The sequence below is a fragment of the Globicephala melas genome, chromosome 11 (assembly GCF_963455315.2).
Source record: "Globicephala melas chromosome 11, mGloMel1.2, whole genome shotgun sequence".
NCBI lineage: Eukaryota > Metazoa > Chordata > Mammalia > Artiodactyla > Delphinidae > Globicephala > Globicephala melas.
In genome coordinates, this window is record NC_083324.2 from 31,721,529 (window position 1) to 31,739,170 (window position 17,642).

A 17,642-nucleotide genomic window follows, 5' to 3' on the forward strand; every position below is an offset into this window, starting at 1 on the left:
TATATTCAAGAAAATCATACATTGTTCTAACTATAAATTTCAGAATTGAAGGAGCCAAACGAAATTTAGCCAGAACATTGGATAAAAGAACACCTTCATCACCAGAGCCAGATTACCCTCCAACTGTAGGTTTATATTTTCTCTTTAAAAAGTGTATCTTTATACTATTTTAACTCTTATTTTAAATCAGTCTCAATATAACTAGTATTTTTAAAGAATAATACATATATTTAAAACTATTTATATTTTTGATTTAAAAAATTTAAAATTACTTTAAAAACTTTCTTCTTGATTTAATTATGTCTTGTTTGTTTGCTTTTGACAGATGACCAGTGAAATTAAAAAGAAAGGAGTGAGTTCAATTTTTTATATTTCTTGCTTTGAAAATGTTCAAACAAATTGTTACAGAGTAGCTCCTTCTAAGACCACCTGCTAAATTCCATCCTAGAGAAGAAAGAAATTTAGAAACATTATTTTCTCTGCCAAAGGTACAAGCGTGCCATGATGACAATGCAGGTTTTATTTATTTATTTTTGGCTGCATTGGGTCTTCATTGCTGCACACGGGTTTTATCTAGTTGCAGAGAGCAGGGGCTACTCTTCGTTGCAGTGCATGGCTTCTTACTGTGGTGGCTTCTCTTGTTGCAGAGTACGGACTCTAGGCAAACAGGCTTCAGTAGTTGTGGCACGCGGGCTCCGTAGTTGTGGCTCATGGGCTCTAGAGCGCAGGCTCAGTAGTTGTGGCGCATGGGCTTAGTTGCTCCACAGCATGTAGGATCTTCCTGGACCAGAGTTCGAACCCGTGTCCCCTGCATTGGCAGGCGGATTCTTAACCACTGTGCCACCAGGGAAGGCCTGACAATACAGGTTTTTTTTTTTGTTTGTTTGTTTTTGTGGTACGTGGGCCTCTCACTGTTGTGGCCTCTCCCGTTGTGGAGCACAGGCTCCGGATGCTCAGGCTCAGCGGCCATGGCTCACGGGCCTAGCCGCTCCATGGCATGTGGGATCTTCCCAGACCAGGGCACGAACCCATGTCCCCTGCATTGGCAGGCAGACGCTCAACCACTGCACCACCAAGGAAGCCCCTATACAGGTTTTAAGAGTTACATTTTTGTTGCTATTCATTATTTGAGGATTAATTGTAAATATTTTTGTTGTTATTCCAAAGAACTGAAAAAAAATATCCAAAGTGGTAGTTATAAAGGCAAATACATCTCCCTTTTCATTGTCTTGATGTTGATATAATGATGACTGCTGATTTTGAATCCATTGTGTGCCACCCACATGCTAGATGATAGAGATTAAAAAAAAAAGACACTGACTGCATGGGTGACAACATGGGACTGTGATGTGATTGTTGGAAAGATGAAAACATGTAAAATCTCCTTAACAGCAAAGGATATGGAAAGTTATGGAGCTGGTTACACAAAAGAAGAATTTATGCAGCATATTACCAGATGGGGGTACAGGCTTTCCAGAACCCTTGAAGTTCCCTCTTGGGATAGAGGGCTAAGGATACCTTCCTACTGACTGAGGCTCTTTGGAAGAATCTCATTTTAGCTAATCCAAGTTTTTTGTCTTTTTAAAATACTCCTCCTCCTCCTCCCTCTGCCTCCCAACTTCTCCGGAGACTTGGGCTGTGGATTTGCCTCTTTACTAGATGTAAGAACTGATATAAAACAACCCCCAAACATTTATAAATATTTAATGTGAGGCTGGGTGAACTGCAAGATATTTTTGTGTGTATGTGTTTAGCATCCTCATCCTTCCTCCATAGTTTTTGCCTTTAGTGTCTTACAATCTAAAATAGGTAGCTGGGTATGAAACAGTAATTCACTCTTAAACCCACTGCCTTGGCAATCTGGCTTCTAGGAACTCCACCACTTCATCATAAATGTCACCAATGACCAGTAGTTGCCAAACCCAAAGGATATTTTTTCAATATTTCTCTCACTAGACCTTCAGCTGACTTTTAAAAACTTTTTACTTTTAAATAATTGAACACATGTATCAGTAGAACAGAATAGATGACTCAGAAATAGACACACTCAGCTACAGCCAACTGATTTTTGACAAAGGTGCAAAAGTCAGTTCAATGGAAAAAGGATAATCTTTTCAACAAATGGGGTAGAGCAATAGGACAACCATAAAATAACAAAAGAAATAAACAACAAAAACCCCAAACCTCAGCCTAAACTTTGCCTATTGTACAAAAATTAACTAAAAATTGATCATAGATTTAAATGTAAAACAAAATTATTTTAAAGCTTTTAGAAGAAAATCTAGGACTTGGCCAAGAATTCTTAGACATGACATCAAAAGCACAATCCATATTAAGGACCTAAATGTAAGATTGGAAACCATAAAACTCGTAGAAGGTAACATAGGCAGAATACTTTTTGACATAAATTGTAGCAATATTTTTTTTGGATTGGTCTCCCAAGGCAAAGAAAACAAAAGCAAAAATAAATGAATGGGACCTAATTAAACTTGAAAGCTTTTGCACAGCAGAACCATCAACAAAATGAAAAGGCAACCTACTGAATGGGAGAAAATATTTGCAAATCATATGACTGGTAAAGGGTTAGTATCCAAGGTATATAAACAGCTCATACAACTAACTTAATGTCAAAAAAACAAATAACCCAATTAAAAAATGGGCAGAAGACCTGAATAGACATTTTTCTAAAGAAGACATACAGATGGCTAACAAGCACATGAAAAGATGCTCAACATTCATTTATCATTCATTCATCAGAGAAATGAAATCAAAAACCACAATGAGATATCACCTCACACCTGTCAAAATGACTACCATCAAAAAGACCACAGAGGCAGCCACTCCCATGGGCAAACGCCCAGGGGCTGCTCCTGTCCTGTGCTCCCTCCCTCTGCCTTTCACTTCCCAGCTCCCAATATCTTGGAAGCTTTGAAGCTCAACAAAGAAGGGAAATCCATTGAGAACAGTCTGTAAAGTGTCAAGCAATATCCAGATATCACCTGCACTGTGCCTGTCCCCTGCCTGAACCCAGAATTCTTCCACCAAGTGAATGGTACTGGGTCCCACATTGGCATTGCTCATATGGTTGATGAAGACATATTGACAGAGTTGTTGTTGCCATGTGGCTGACAGGGTCTTGGTGCTCCAGCTGGTTGTCAGGCCTGTGCCTCTGAGGTGGGAGAGCTGAGCTCAGGACATTGGTCCACCAGAGATCTCCCAGCTCCATGTAATATCAAATGGTGAAAGCTCTCCCAGTGATCTCCATCTAAATGCTAAGACCCAGCTCCACTCAATGACCAGCAAGCTACAGTGCTGGAAACACTATGCCAAACAACTAGCAAGACAGAAACACAACACCACCCATTAGCAGAGTGGCTGCCTAAAATCATAATAATGCCACAGACACCCCAAAACACACCACTGGACTCGGCCCTGCCCACCACAAAGACAAGATCCAGACTCATCCACCAGAACACAGATACCAGTCCCCTCTACCAGGAAGCCTACACAACCCACTGAACCAAGCTTACCCACTGGGGGCAGACACAAAAAACAACAGGAACTACGAACCTGCAGCCTGTGAAAAGGAGACCCCAAACACAATAAGTTAAGCAAAATGAGAAAAGAGAGAAACACACAGCAGATGAAGGAGCAAGGTAAAAACCCACCAGACCAAAGAAATGAAGAGGAAATAGGCAGTCTACCTGAAAAAGAATTCAGAGTAATGATAGTAAAAATGATCCAAAATCTTGGAAATAGAATGGAGAAAATACAAGAAACATTTAACAAGGACCTAGAATAACTAAAGAGCAAACCAACAATGATGAACAACACAATATATGAAATTAAAAATTCTCTAGAAGGGATCAATAGCAGAATAATTGAGGCAGAAGAACGGATAAGTGACCTGGAAGATAAAATAGTGGAAATAACTACTGTAGAGCAGAATAAAGAAAAAGAATGAAGAGAATTGAGGAGAGACTCAGAGACCTCTGGGACAACATTAAACCCACCAACATTCAAATTATAGGGGTCCCAGAAGAAGAAGAGACAAAGAAAGGGACTGAGAAAATATTTGAAGAGATTATAGTTGAAAACTTCCCTAATATGGGAAAGGAAACAGTCAATCAAGTCCAGGAAGCGCAGAGAGTCCCATACAGGATAAATCCAAGGAGAAACACACCAAGACAGATATTAATCAAACTATCAAAAATTAAATACAAAGAAAAAATATTAAAAGCAGCAAGGGAAAAACAACAAGTAACATACAAGGGAATCCCCATAAGGTTAACAGCCGATCTTTCAGCAGAAACTCTGCAAGCCAGAAGGGAGTGGCAGGACATATTTAAAGTGATGAAAGGGAAAAACTTACAACCAAGATTACTCTACCCAGCAAGGATCTCATTCGGATTCGACAGAGAAAGTAAAACCTTTAGAGACAAGCAAAGGCTAAAAGAATTCAGCACCACCAAACCAGCTTTACAACAAATGCTAAAGGAATGTATCTAGGCAGGAAACAAAAGAGAAGGAAAAGACCTACAATAACAAACCCAAAACAATTAAGAAAATGGTAATAGGAACATACATATCAGTAACTACCTTAAATGTAAATGGATTAAATGCTCCAACCAAAAGACATAGACTGGCTGAATGGATACAAAAACAAGACCCATATATATGCTGTCTACAAGAGACGCACTTCAGACCTAGGAACACATACAGACTGAAAGTGAGGGGATGGAAAAAGAAATTCCATGCAAATGGAAATCAAAAGAAAGCTGGGGTAGCAATTCTCATATCAGACTAAAGAGACTTAAAATAAAGACTATTTCAAGACACAAAGAAGGACACTACGTAATGATCAAGGGGTCAATCCAAGAAGAAGATGTAGCAATTGTAAATATTTATGCACCCAACATAGGAGCACTTCAATACATAAGGCAAATGCTTACAGCCATAAAGGGGGAAATTGACAGTAACACAATCATAGTAGGGGACTTTAACAGCCCACTTTCACCAATGAAAAGATCAACCAAAATGAAAATAAGTAAGGAAACACAAGCTTTAAATGATACATTAAACAAGATGGACTTAATTGACATTTATTGGACATTTCATCCAAAAACAACAGAATACACTTTCTTCTCAAGTGCTCATGGCACAATCTCCAGGATAGAGCATATCTTGGGTCACAAATCAAGCCTTGGTAAATTTAAGAAAATTGAAATCGTATCAAGTATCTTCCAACCACAACACTATGAGACTAGATATTAATTACAGGAAAAAATCTGTAAAAAATACAAACACATGGAGGCTAAACAGTACACAACTAAATAAGCAAGAGATCACTGAAGAAATCAAAGAGGAAATCAAAAAGTAGCTAGAAACATATGACAATGAAAACACAATGACCAAAACCTATGGGATGCAGCAAAAGCAGTTCTACAAGGGAAGTTTATAGCAATACAATCCTACCTCAAGAAACAAGAAACATCTCTAATAAACAACCCACCCTTGCACCTAAAGCAATTAGAGAAAGAAGAAGAAAAATAACCCAAAGTTAGCAGAAGGAAAGAAATCATAAAGATCCGATCAGAAATAAATGAAAAAGAAATGAAGGAAATAACAGCAAAGATCAATGCAACTAACAGCTGGTTCTTTGAGAAGATAAACAAAATTGATAAACCATTAGCCAGACTCATCAAGAAAAAAAGAGAGAGGACTCAGATCCATAGAATTAGAAATGAAAAAGGAGAAGTAACAACTGACACTGCAGAAATACAAAGGATCATGAGTGGTTACTACAAGCAAATATATGCCAATAAAATGGACAACCTGGAAGAAATGGACAAATTCTTAGAAAAGCACAACCTTCTGAGACTGAACCAGGAAGAAATAGAAAACATAAACAAACCAATCAGAAGCACTGACTGTGATTAAAAATCTTCCAACAAACAAAAGCCCAGGACCAAATGGCTTCACAGTCGAATTCTATGAAACATTTAGAGAAGAGCTAACACCTATCCTTCTCAAACTCTTCCAAAATATAGCAGAGGGAGGAACACTCCCAAACTCATTCTATGAGGCCACCATCACCCTGTTACCAAAACCAGAGAAGGATGTCACAAAGAAGGAAAACTACAGGCCAATATCACTGATGAACATAGATGCAAAATTCCTCAACCAAATACTAGCAAACAGAATCCAACAGCACATTCAAAGGATCATTCACCACGATCAAGTAGGATTTATCCCAGGAATGCAAAGATTTTTCAGTATATGCATATCAATCAATGTGATACACCATATTAACAAACTGAAGGAGAAAAACCATATGATAATTTCAATAGATGCAGAAAAAGCTTTTGACAAAATTCAACACCATTTATCATAAAACCCCCCCAGAGTGCAGGCATAGAGGGAACTTTCCTCAACATAATAAAGGCCATATATGACAAACCCACAGCCAACATCGTTCTTAATGGTGAAAAACTGAAACTGTTTCCTCTGAGATCAGGAACAAGACAAGGTTGTCCACTCTAACCACTATTCTTCAACATAGTTTTGGAAGTTTTAGCCACAGCAATCCGAGATGAAGAAGAAATAAAAGGAATCCAAACTGGCAAAGAAGAAGTAAAGCTGTCACTGTTTGCAGATGACCTGATACTATACATAGAGAATCCTAAAGATGCCACCAGAAAACTACTAGAGCTAATGAATGAATTTGGTAAAGTAGCTGGATACCAAATTAATGCACAGAAATCTCTTGCATTCCTATACACTAATGATGAAAAATCTGAAAGAGAAATTAAGGAAACACTCCCTTTTACCATTGCAACAAAAAGAATAAAATACCTAGGAATAAACCTACCTAGGGAGACAAAAGACCTGTATGCAGAAAAGTATAAGACACTGATGAAAGAAATTAAAGATGATACAAACAGATGGAGAGATATACCATGTTCTTGGATTGGAAGAATCAACATGTGAAAATGACTATACTACCCAAAGCAATCTAGATTCAGTGCAATCCCTATCAAACTACCACTGGCATTTTTCACAGAACTAGAACAAAAAATTTCACAATTTGTATGGAAACACAAAAGAGGCCCAAATAGCCAAAGCAATCTTTTTTTTTCCCCCTTAGGTTAATTTTTATATTACTTATCATTGTACTGCTATAGCTAAATCAACTAAATATAATTTTACATAGTGTTGCTCAAAAGATCTACAAACAACAAGGCTGATGCTTACCTTAAAAAGGAGCATTTTTAAAATAAAAGAAGAAAACAATTATGTTCCAAATGAATGGCACTGGGCAAAATACATATTACCAGTAACATATTTAGACAGTGAGTATCAGGTGCCGATTGGTTTCTCTTAATACGCATAAGAGGCTTGAAGAAGATCTTGAAAATAATGTTACTCCCTCTAAATTTTTAGCTTCTACATAGTGTCAGATGTTATAATTGATATGAAGTATAAATGCGTTTAGGCAAAAGTAAAAATCCACATACAAAGTAAAATAGCAAAATCTGTAGAGACTTTCTGTAGAAGGCTCTCTTCTCTTGTGGTAACATCCTTTAGTACATATCCAGAATAGATTAAATTGAAACAATATATTTTGATACAGTAGCAATACTTTCATATACTCTTACTAAATATTATAAAATTCCAAAAATACATAAATATTCCTTCTACCATGCATTGTGCTCCATTTTGGGCCTGATGAGGTTGTGGTTACTATTTTAACAGTTAAACAGTGCACCTCAAAAGTTCTGCCATCTATAACAGTGAATGGAGACAGTGGTGAGGGCTCTAGAGAGATGGCAAAGTACCTCTAAAGTGAAAATTTTTTATGGAGTGTCTCCAAATTAGAGGAGAGGAGGATACAGGGTAGGGGAGGTAAGCAGGGTAAAACAATTTTAAAATGACACTGCTTAGGAGTATATATTTAACGATAGCTACTATACCTTGTCTATCCTTTATACTAATCTGGAATAACTGCATGTTTGTACAAAATAAAGTTTCTACTTTATAGAAAGAGGAGCAGTGTGTTAGGAAAAGCATGTTCTTAGTCAGGGGAAGATGTGAAGACATCTCTCTCGTAAGTGCTATTTTACTTGGTAAATCTTTTGGCTACATCACTATATGCTATTTCAACCTCCTTATCACTGGAGCTGGTAGCCAAAACAATGTTAAGAAAGAAAAACAGAGGTGGAGGAATCAGGCTCCCTGCCTTCAGACGATACTACAAAGCTACAGTAATCAAGACAGTATGGTACTGGCACTAAAACAGAAATATAGATCAATGGAACAGGATAGAAAGCCCATAGATAAACCCACACACATATGGTCACCTTATTTTTGATAAAGGAGGCAAGAATATGCAATGGAGAAAAGACAGCCTCTTCAATGATTGGTGCTGGGAAAAGTGGACAGCTACATGGAAAAGAATGAAATTAGAACACTCTGTAACACCATACACAAAAATAAACTCCAAATGGATTAAAGACCTAAATGTAAGGCCAGACATTATCAAACTCTTAGAGGAAAACATAGGCAGAGCACTCTATGACATAAATCACAGCAAGATTCTTTTTGACCCACCTCCTAGAGAAATGGAAATAAAAACAAAAATAAACAAATGGGACCTAATGAAACTTAAGAGCTTTTGCATAGCAAAGGAAACCATAAACAAAATGAAAAGAGAACTCTCAGAATGGGAGAAAATATTTGCAAATGAAGAAACTGACAAAAGATTAATCTCCAAAATATACAAGCAGCTCATGCAGCTCAATATCAAAAACACAAACAACCCAATCCAAAAATGGGCAGAAGACCTAAATAGACATTTCTCCAAAGAAGATATACAGATTGCCAACAAACACATGAAAGGATGCTCAACATCACTAATCATTAGAGAAATGCAAATCAAAACTACAATGAGATATCACCTCACACCAGTCAGAATGGCCATCATCAAAAAATCTACAAACAATAAATGCTGGAGAGCGTGTGGAGAAAAGGGAACCCTGTTGCACTGTTGGCGGCAATGTAAATTGATACAGCCACTATGGAGAACAGTATGGAGTTTCCTTAAAAAACTACAAATAGAACTACCGTATGACCCAGCAATCCCACTATTGGGCATATACCCTGAGAAAACCATAATTCAAAAAGAGTCTTGTACCATAGTGTTCATTGCAGCTCTATTTACAATAGCCAGGACATGGAAGCAACCTAAGTGTCCATCGACAGATGAATGGATAAAGAAGATGTGGCACATATATACAATGGAATATAACTCAACCATAAAAAGAAATGAAATTGAGTTATTTGTAGTTGGGTGGATGGACCTAGAGTCTGTCATACAGAGTGAAGTAAGTCAGAAAGAGAAAAACAAATACCATATGCTAACACATATACATGGAATCAAAAAAAAAAAAAAAAGGTTCTGAAGAGCCTAGGGGCAGGACAGGAATAAAAACACAGATGCAGAGAATGGACTTGAGGACACGGGGAGTGGGAAGGGTAAGCTGGGACGAAGTGAGAGAGTGGCATGGACATATATACACTACCAAATGTAAAATAGATAGCTAGTGGGAAGCAGCTGCATTGCACAGGGAGATCAGCTCAGTGCTGTGTGACCACCTAGAGGGGTGGGAGGGAGATGCAAGAGGGAGGGAATATGTATATGCATAGCTGATTCCCTTTGTTATAAAGCAGAAACTAACACACCATTGTAAAGCAATTATACTCCAATGACGATGTTAAAAAAAAATGACCACAAATAACTAATGTTGGTGAGGATGTAGAGAGAAGGGAGCCCTTGTACACTGTTGGTGGGAACATAAATTGGTGCAGCCACTATGGGAAACAGTGTGGAGGTCCCTCTAAAAACTAAAAATAGAACTACATATGACCCCACCATTCCATTTCTGGGTATATATCCAAAGAAAACAAAAACACTAATCAAAAAGATAAATGCACCCTAATGTTCACAACAGCATTATTTACAAAAGCCAAGACGTGGATAAGGAAGATGTGAATTTATATACATATATATAATTTATATACATATATATATATATGTAATGGAATAACTCAGCCATAAAAAAGAATGAAAATTTTCCATTTGCAACAACAAAGATAAACCTGGAGAGTTTTATGCATAGAGAAATGAGTCAGACAGAGAAAGGTAAATACTGTATGTTATCATTTATATGTGGAATCTAAAAAATAAAACAAATGAAGTAATATAACAAAAGAGAAACAGACTCACACATACAGAGAAAAAACTAGTGGTTACCAGTGGGGAGAGGAAAGGGAGGAGGGGCAAGATAGGGGTAGGTGATTAAGAGGTACAAACTACTATGTATAAAATAAATAAGCTATAATGATACATGGTATAGCACAGGGAATATAGCCTATATTTTATAACTTTAAATGGAGTATAATCTATAAAAATTTTGAATCACTATGTTGTACATCTAAAACTAATATATATTGTAAATCAACTGTACCCAATTTAAAAAAGCAGTCTGGGACTTCCCTGGCTGTTCAGTGGTTAAGACTCTGCACTTCCATTGCAGTGGGCATGAGTTCAATCCATGTTCGGGGAACTAAGATCCTGCGTGCTGCGCAGCACGGCCAAAAAATAAAAAGCACAATCCATAAAAAAACCAATAAATTTTATTGCATAAAAATTAAAAACTATAGCTAGGTGAAAGATTCTGTTAAGAGGATGAAAAAACATGCTACATACTGCAAGAATATATTCACAAATCACATATCCAACAAAGGACTTGTATCTAGAATATTTAAGAACTCTCAAAACTAACAGGATAAAAACAAAAACTCCAATTAGAAAATGAGTAAAAGACATGACTAGACATTTTACCAAAGAGGATATATGGATGGCAAATAAGCACATCAAAGATGCTCAACATTATTAACTGTTAGGGAAATGTAAATTAAAACTGTGATGAGTTATCACTACATACCCATTAGTATGGCTAAAATAAAAAATAGTGACAATTCCAGCTGATTTTTGACACTGCTGAATATTCATTTTCTTTTAAATGCCCTTATACTTATTTTTCTAGTTCTCTAAATATTATTTCTCTGTCATCTTCATGGGTTTCGCTTCCCTGCCTGACTGTGGCCCAGTGTTCTCTTTCCTTGAATCTTCCTGGATGATTCTCTTCTGATTTCAAGTACCTTCCATATTTTGATGACTCCCATAGATTTTGATGCACAAATACCTCAAATTCAACATGTCAGAAAAAATGAACTTATCAGCTTCTTCCATAAGACGTCTCTTCCTCCTTATTCTCTCTTCTAGTTATCGCTATTTACCCAATCACTCATGCTTAATACACCTGAGTCTTAACTTCTTTTTCCCCCTCTCTCTGCCATACAATTAGTCCCCAAATGCTACGAATATTTCTCCAATCAGTCCTCTTTTTGTCCTAGCCTTAGATCAGGTCTTCCTCTTTCCCCTTGACTACAATAGCCATCAGTGGCTTCCCATAACATACAGAATTAAATCTTAATGTGTATGCAAGGCTTTCTGTAATATGACTCCTACCTATTCTCCTGCCTCTCCTCTCACCACGCTCTGTATCATATTTTATGCTTCACCAACGTGGACTTTCTTATTCATCCTTGAGGAAACATAATTTATCTATCTATCCATCCATCCTTCCTTCTATCATCTGTCTATCTATCTTAAAAACCATGAGTTTACACTTATGCCTCCTATTCCAATTTAATATCACTGGGTTCATTCTAGTCTTCCCTCTTTCCTTATTTGTTGCTCCCTTCTCTCCCAGTCAGAAACCTAGCTTTTATGAACCACAGTATATTTACTTATTTTGTTAAATTCTAGAATACACATAAACTGTTTTTAAATTGCTAACCCATAACATGTGAGAAACCTACTCTGCACCACCAGGGAAGTCCCACCATCTTCACTATTTTAAAATGTACTGTTCAGGACTTCCCTGGTGGCACAGTGGTTAAGAATTCACCTGGCAATGCAGGGGACACAGGTTCGAGCCCTGGTCCCGGAAGATCCCACATGCCGTGGCGCAACTAAGACTGTGCTGCCACAACTGCTGAGCCCATGTGCCACAGCTACTGAAGCCTGCATGCCTAGAGCCCGTGCTCCGCAACAAGAGGAGCCACCGCAATGAGAAGCCCGCACACCGCAATGAAGAGTAGCCCCCGGCAACTAGAGAAAGCCTGTGCCCAGCAATGAAGACCCATTGCAGCCAAAAATATATAAATAAATTAAGTAAAAAGAAATAACTAGGGGCTTCCCTGGTGGCGCAGTGGTTGAGAATCTGCCTGCCAATGCAGGGGACATGGGTTCGAGCCCTGGTCTGGGAAGATCCCACATGCTGCTGAGCAAATAGGCCCGTGAGCCACAACTACTGAGCATGCGCGTCTGGAGCCTGTGCTCCGCAACAAGAGAGGCTGCGATAGTGAGAGGCCCGCGCACCGCGATGAAGGGTGGCCCCTGCTTGCCGCAACTAGAGAAAGCCCTCACACAGAAACAAAGACCCAACACAGCCAAAAATAAATAAATAAATAATTTTTTTTAAAAAAAAATAAATAAAGTGTACTGTTCAGTGGTGTTAAGTATTTTCACATTGTGCAACTAATCTCCAGAATATTCTCATATTGTAAAACTGAAACTCTACACTCATGAAACAACTCTCCATTTCCTTTTCCCCCTAGTCCCTGGCAAGTGGCATTCTATTTTCTGTTTTATTAATTTGACTACTGTAGATACCTCATATAAGTGGAATCATAAGGTGTTTATCTTTTTGTCATTGGCCTATTTCATTTAGCATAATGTCCTCAAGTTTCACCCATCTCCTAAATTTTTAAACATTCTTTCCCCTTTATTTGAGATATACTTTGCAAATATTTTCTCCCAGATTGTCAGTAGTCTTTTGACCTTTTTTATTATGATATTTTTAAAACATGCAAACATTTAAATTTTATGTAGTCAGAATTTGTCAATCTTTTTTTCCTTTTTTGTACCTGGAATTTGAATCATAGTTATAAAGTCTTTCCCTATGCTTAATTATAGAAGAATTTTATCAGGTTTTTTCTGGGCTTGTATAGTTTTATTATTTAGTTTAATTAAATTTCTGCTATTTGGAATTTATTCTTGTGTATGTTGGAAGATATGTGTTAAATTTATCTTTTCCCAAATGGCTAACCAGTTGTCCCAGAAATATTTACTAAAATCTTTATCTTTGCTTCAGTGATTTGGGGTGCCACATTTATCATATGCTACATTTTCCTATGGACTGAAGCTATACCTGGACTTTCTATTTTTTTTTTTTCCCCAGTGGTGTGTCTATTCATATACCTGTACCACACTATTCTCATCAGGGAGACTTTATAGTATGTTTTAATGTCTCCTAGGAATAGTTCTTCCTTACAAATATTCTTTCTCAGGGATTTCTTGGCTATTTATTTTTCCACTTGAACTTTAGTCTCTACTTGTCTAGTTTCTTAAAAATGTGTGTAGATATTTTTATTGGTATTGCATTAACTTGATTTTGGGACAACTTTAAATTTTCATGATGTTAAAATATCTTTACCAAGATCAAGTACTGTCTTTCCATTTGTTCATGTCTGTTTTTGTCAGACTACTCATTGTTATGGGAGAATTTATGAAATTATATTATGATGCTAGTATACCAGAATAGTATCTCCAAGAGAGTGGGGCTTTGTCTGTTTTGTTTATTACTATATCCTCAGCATTTGGAACAATACCTGAATATTTGTTGAATTAATGAATATTTGTTAAATGAAGGAATAGTAAGTTAGATTAAGGATGTTTGTTTTGCCTTGAGAAAGTGAAGAGTATACTAAGAACATTAATTTGGAGAGAACGCATCATAAATAAAAATGTAAAATAGTTTCTTTGTAGGTTGTACTTTTGGATAAAATATTTTTATTCTGAAAACATGTTATTTTTCATAATATTTTTACTCTGGAATGCTACATTTCACATGTATCATTGAAATGCTACACCATTTAGAACATTTAATTTTTTCTTATTACATTCTCAGTTCAACTATATTTATTTGAAACAATGTGTAGAGAGTAGTCCCATAGTACCTATTCAGCAGGAATGGCTGGATCACATGTTAATGCTGATACCTGAGTCTTTAAAGGAAGGGAAAGAAAGAGAAGAACTCATTCAAAGTCTCATAAATGAGGTGTCAAGTGATTTTGAAAAAAGCATGAAGAGATATTTGGGTAAGTGGTATTTAACACACACCAAGCTTGCTTGTTCCCCCACCTCTCCCAATCGAAAGTAGAAATATGAATAATGAACATTATATGTTTAGCTATATATATTTCTTAGATATTTTTAAAGTTTTAACTTTGAGCCTATAACCTAGTCAAATCTTTGTAATTTAAGGACACTGTTTTTAAGGGTACTTTTTGTAATTTTTATGTGCTTAATAGCTTTTTAATTTTTTACTTTGTCTTTATGGTTATACTATTTACAGGATTGTAAGAAAATATTAATGTGTTTGGGGAGATTTATTAGGGATTTAACCTTTGCAATTTTTAATTGGATTAATTGTTTTAAGTGACCATGCCAGTGACCTTTGAATAGATAGGATGAGAAAAACTGAGAACTTATTAAAGCTTTACTGTATCTGAATTCACCTCCAAAGCAGGGCCGAAATTGTACCAAGAGCATGATTTTGTTTCACATAAGGGATTTTTTTCTTATACTCATTTTGATTCATATTAAACTATACTATCCATTATCAAAAGTTAGAAACTTTGATTTCAGTTAAGTCTTGCAAGGATTGTCAAGAAGCATTAACCTATCTATCTATCTATCTATCTATAAAATATATGTATATATATACTTTTTTTTTTTTTGAGTGAGGAGTGTTCTTGTGAGACCTCCAGTTAAATGGCTTGAAGATGAAGGAGGCCGTTTACCTGAATCCCCTGTGTAAGTAAAATTTTTATAAAACAGTACTGTATCTAGGTTTTGATAACAGATTGAAAATGAACAGATCTTTCATTCAAGGCTACAGCTGTGAAGCTCAAAAGTGTTTTGAAAACATGTAAAAAAAAAATAGTACTACTGTTTTTGTTTTTCCCCAAAGATATCCTCTACATTGAACTTATCTAGTTGTTGCTTATGCAATTAGTGGGAACATTTATGGATGTATAACTCAACTCGGCCTTAAGTAAGCTTTGGAGTTTGCCAGACAGATTTCTCTGTCTCTTCTTCCCAATCCTAAGGACTGAGTTTGTTTATCTCTACCCAGGGTAACTGAGCCAGAGTACAGTGGAAGTTAGGGAACTCATGCCTGGCCCATCAGCCTGCCTTACACACAAATGATCTCTGATGTCTCTGAAGATAATGAACTCTCAAGATCTTGATGTATTTTTATTACATGCTTATCTCCTAAGTTTCCCATTGCTGAGTACATTTCTCCCTTCTCAATCCCCAGTCTTCTCACTTTGATACTAATTCCATGTCATAAATATTATTTTCTAAAATTTAGAATGTATCATTTGAATCCTGTTTGACATGGTGTTTTGCTTTTCCAGAGGCCTGGATTATTCTAAGCGTTGGCATTCTAACTATCTGCAGACAAGAAATCAAATATTAGCTAGTTTGTACATTGTTCATCCAACTATGAAAATGTTATTGGACCTTGGTTATACAACATTTGCCAATACAGTTTTGCTAGACTTAACTGGAATTAGGTAAAATCCCATATTTATTAATTAACATTTAAAATTTTAATGTCTCCTGCTTGAGTCTATATTTTGACTATATAATTTTAAAAAGTGATTGATAAATACTCAGGACTTTTCTTAGGTTAAAAGATTTTTTAATTTATCTTGTTTCAATAATTTTGTATCATGACCAATATCTATTGTTTGCTTTAAATCATTTTTTTTCATAAATAGAGGTAAAGGCCCAATTGATTGTGAATCACTGAAAAATGATTTATCAATACAAGCTAGAAAGGCAGAAGAGAAGATAATGAACACTTGGTATCCAAAGGTTATAAGTCTCTTTACCAAGAAGGAGTCACTAGAAGGCATTAAACCTGAGAAACTGGATGCATTTTATAACTGTGTTTCCACACTTATGTCAAATCAGGTAAATAGGTTTTGTATATTTTAAATGATAATGTTATTGAAGTTACTTTAGTATTTTAAATAAATCTTTAGATATAGTGCTGTATAATTATTTTGAAATAAATTAAGAAAGACTTTTACTATAATTTTGTTTAAATAACTTTAGCAGAAAAATGCTTCATTTCTGGAAGCAGTCTAAAAATAAGAGGTAAGGGCTTCCCTGGTGGCGCAGCAGTTAAGAATCTGCCTGCCAATGAAGGGGACATGGGTTCGAGCCCTGGTCTGGGAAGATCCCACATGCCACGGAGCAACTAAGCCCGTGTGCCACAACTACTGAGCCTGTGCTCTAGAGCCAGTGAGTCACAACTACTGAGCCTGTGTGCCTAGAGCCCTGCTCTGCAACAAGAGAAGCCACCGCAGTGAGAAGCCCGCGCGCCACAACGAGGAGTAGCCCCCACTTGCTGCAACTAGAGAAAGCCTGTGCGCAGCAATGAAGACCCAACACAGCCAATAAATAAATAAAATCTAAAAATAATAAAAGTAAAAAATAAAATGAGAGGTAAGTCTAGAAATATGTGTCAATATTATGATTGATTACTGGATTCATGCTTAAAGGCTATAAACTAATTATCTATAGCTTTATTGGAGTAAATTAACAAAAGTACTATCCTAGTGAACATATTTTTGAACTTACGAAATTACAAGTTAATTGATTCTTGTTTTGTTCTCAATAAAATCTTGGTTCGAAATGTTATTGATCATCTTTAAATGACAAACAGAAAGAGAATATGAATTTTATACAATTATTTTATGGGCTCCTTGAATTTTTACTATTGTAGAAATGTAATCCTAGAAAAATAGTTTTGAATAAAAACTTTTCCTTTTGGTAAAGACCTTCAAAGATTCCATGAATTTTGCCTTTTTTTTTTTAAACACAGGTAGAAGGACTTCCAAGCCTGCTGTATTTTTTAAATTAATTAATTTATTTTTATATTTATTTTTGGCTGTGTTGGGTCTTCGTCTCTGTGCGAGGGCTTTCTCTAGTTGTGGCAAGCGGGGGCCCCTCTTCATCGCGGTGCGTGGTCCTCTTACTATCGCGGCCTCTCTTGTTGTGGAGCACAGGCTCCAGACACGCAGGCTCAGTAGTTGTGGCTCACAGGCCTAGTTGCTCAGCAGCATGTGGGATCTTCCCAGACCAGGGCCCGAACCCGTGTCTCCTGCATTGGCAGGCAGATTCTCAACGACTGCGCCACCAGGGAAGCCTGAATTTTGCCATTTTTAAAGGGAATTTTTTTATATATATATATATCTGGTATGTAATACTGTAATGAATATACATGATTTCCTTTTTACCTTTATCCTCTTAAGAGGACTATGATTATATGATAAGAAGTAAAGAGATGAGGAATGTTTTGAAGATTATTTAGATATAAGTTTGTGTACCTTGCTTAAATTTCTAATAGTTGGTTCTGCATAAGAAAGCATTA

The 17,642-nt window shown here is 36.4% G+C and overlaps 1 protein-coding gene across 3 annotated transcripts in view; it reads left to right on the forward strand.

The window, feature by feature from the left end:
- DNAH12 (dynein axonemal heavy chain 12) overlaps window positions 1-17,642 on the forward strand; it is a 226,431-nt gene that overhangs the window by 33,701 nt on the left and 175,088 nt on the right. For all 3 annotated transcript variants that reach the window (XM_060308393.1, XM_060308391.1, XM_060308392.1), the window contains exons 4-9: window positions 44-125; window positions 326-352; window positions 14,100-14,289; window positions 14,935-15,007; window positions 15,616-15,774; window positions 15,982-16,177. In XM_060308393.1, the coding sequence (XP_060164376.1) occupies window positions 44-125; window positions 326-352; window positions 14,100-14,289; window positions 14,935-15,007; window positions 15,616-15,774; window positions 15,982-16,177 (727 nt within the window). The remainder of the gene's footprint in view (window positions 1-43; window positions 126-325; window positions 353-14,099; window positions 14,290-14,934; window positions 15,008-15,615; window positions 15,775-15,981; window positions 16,178-17,642) is intronic.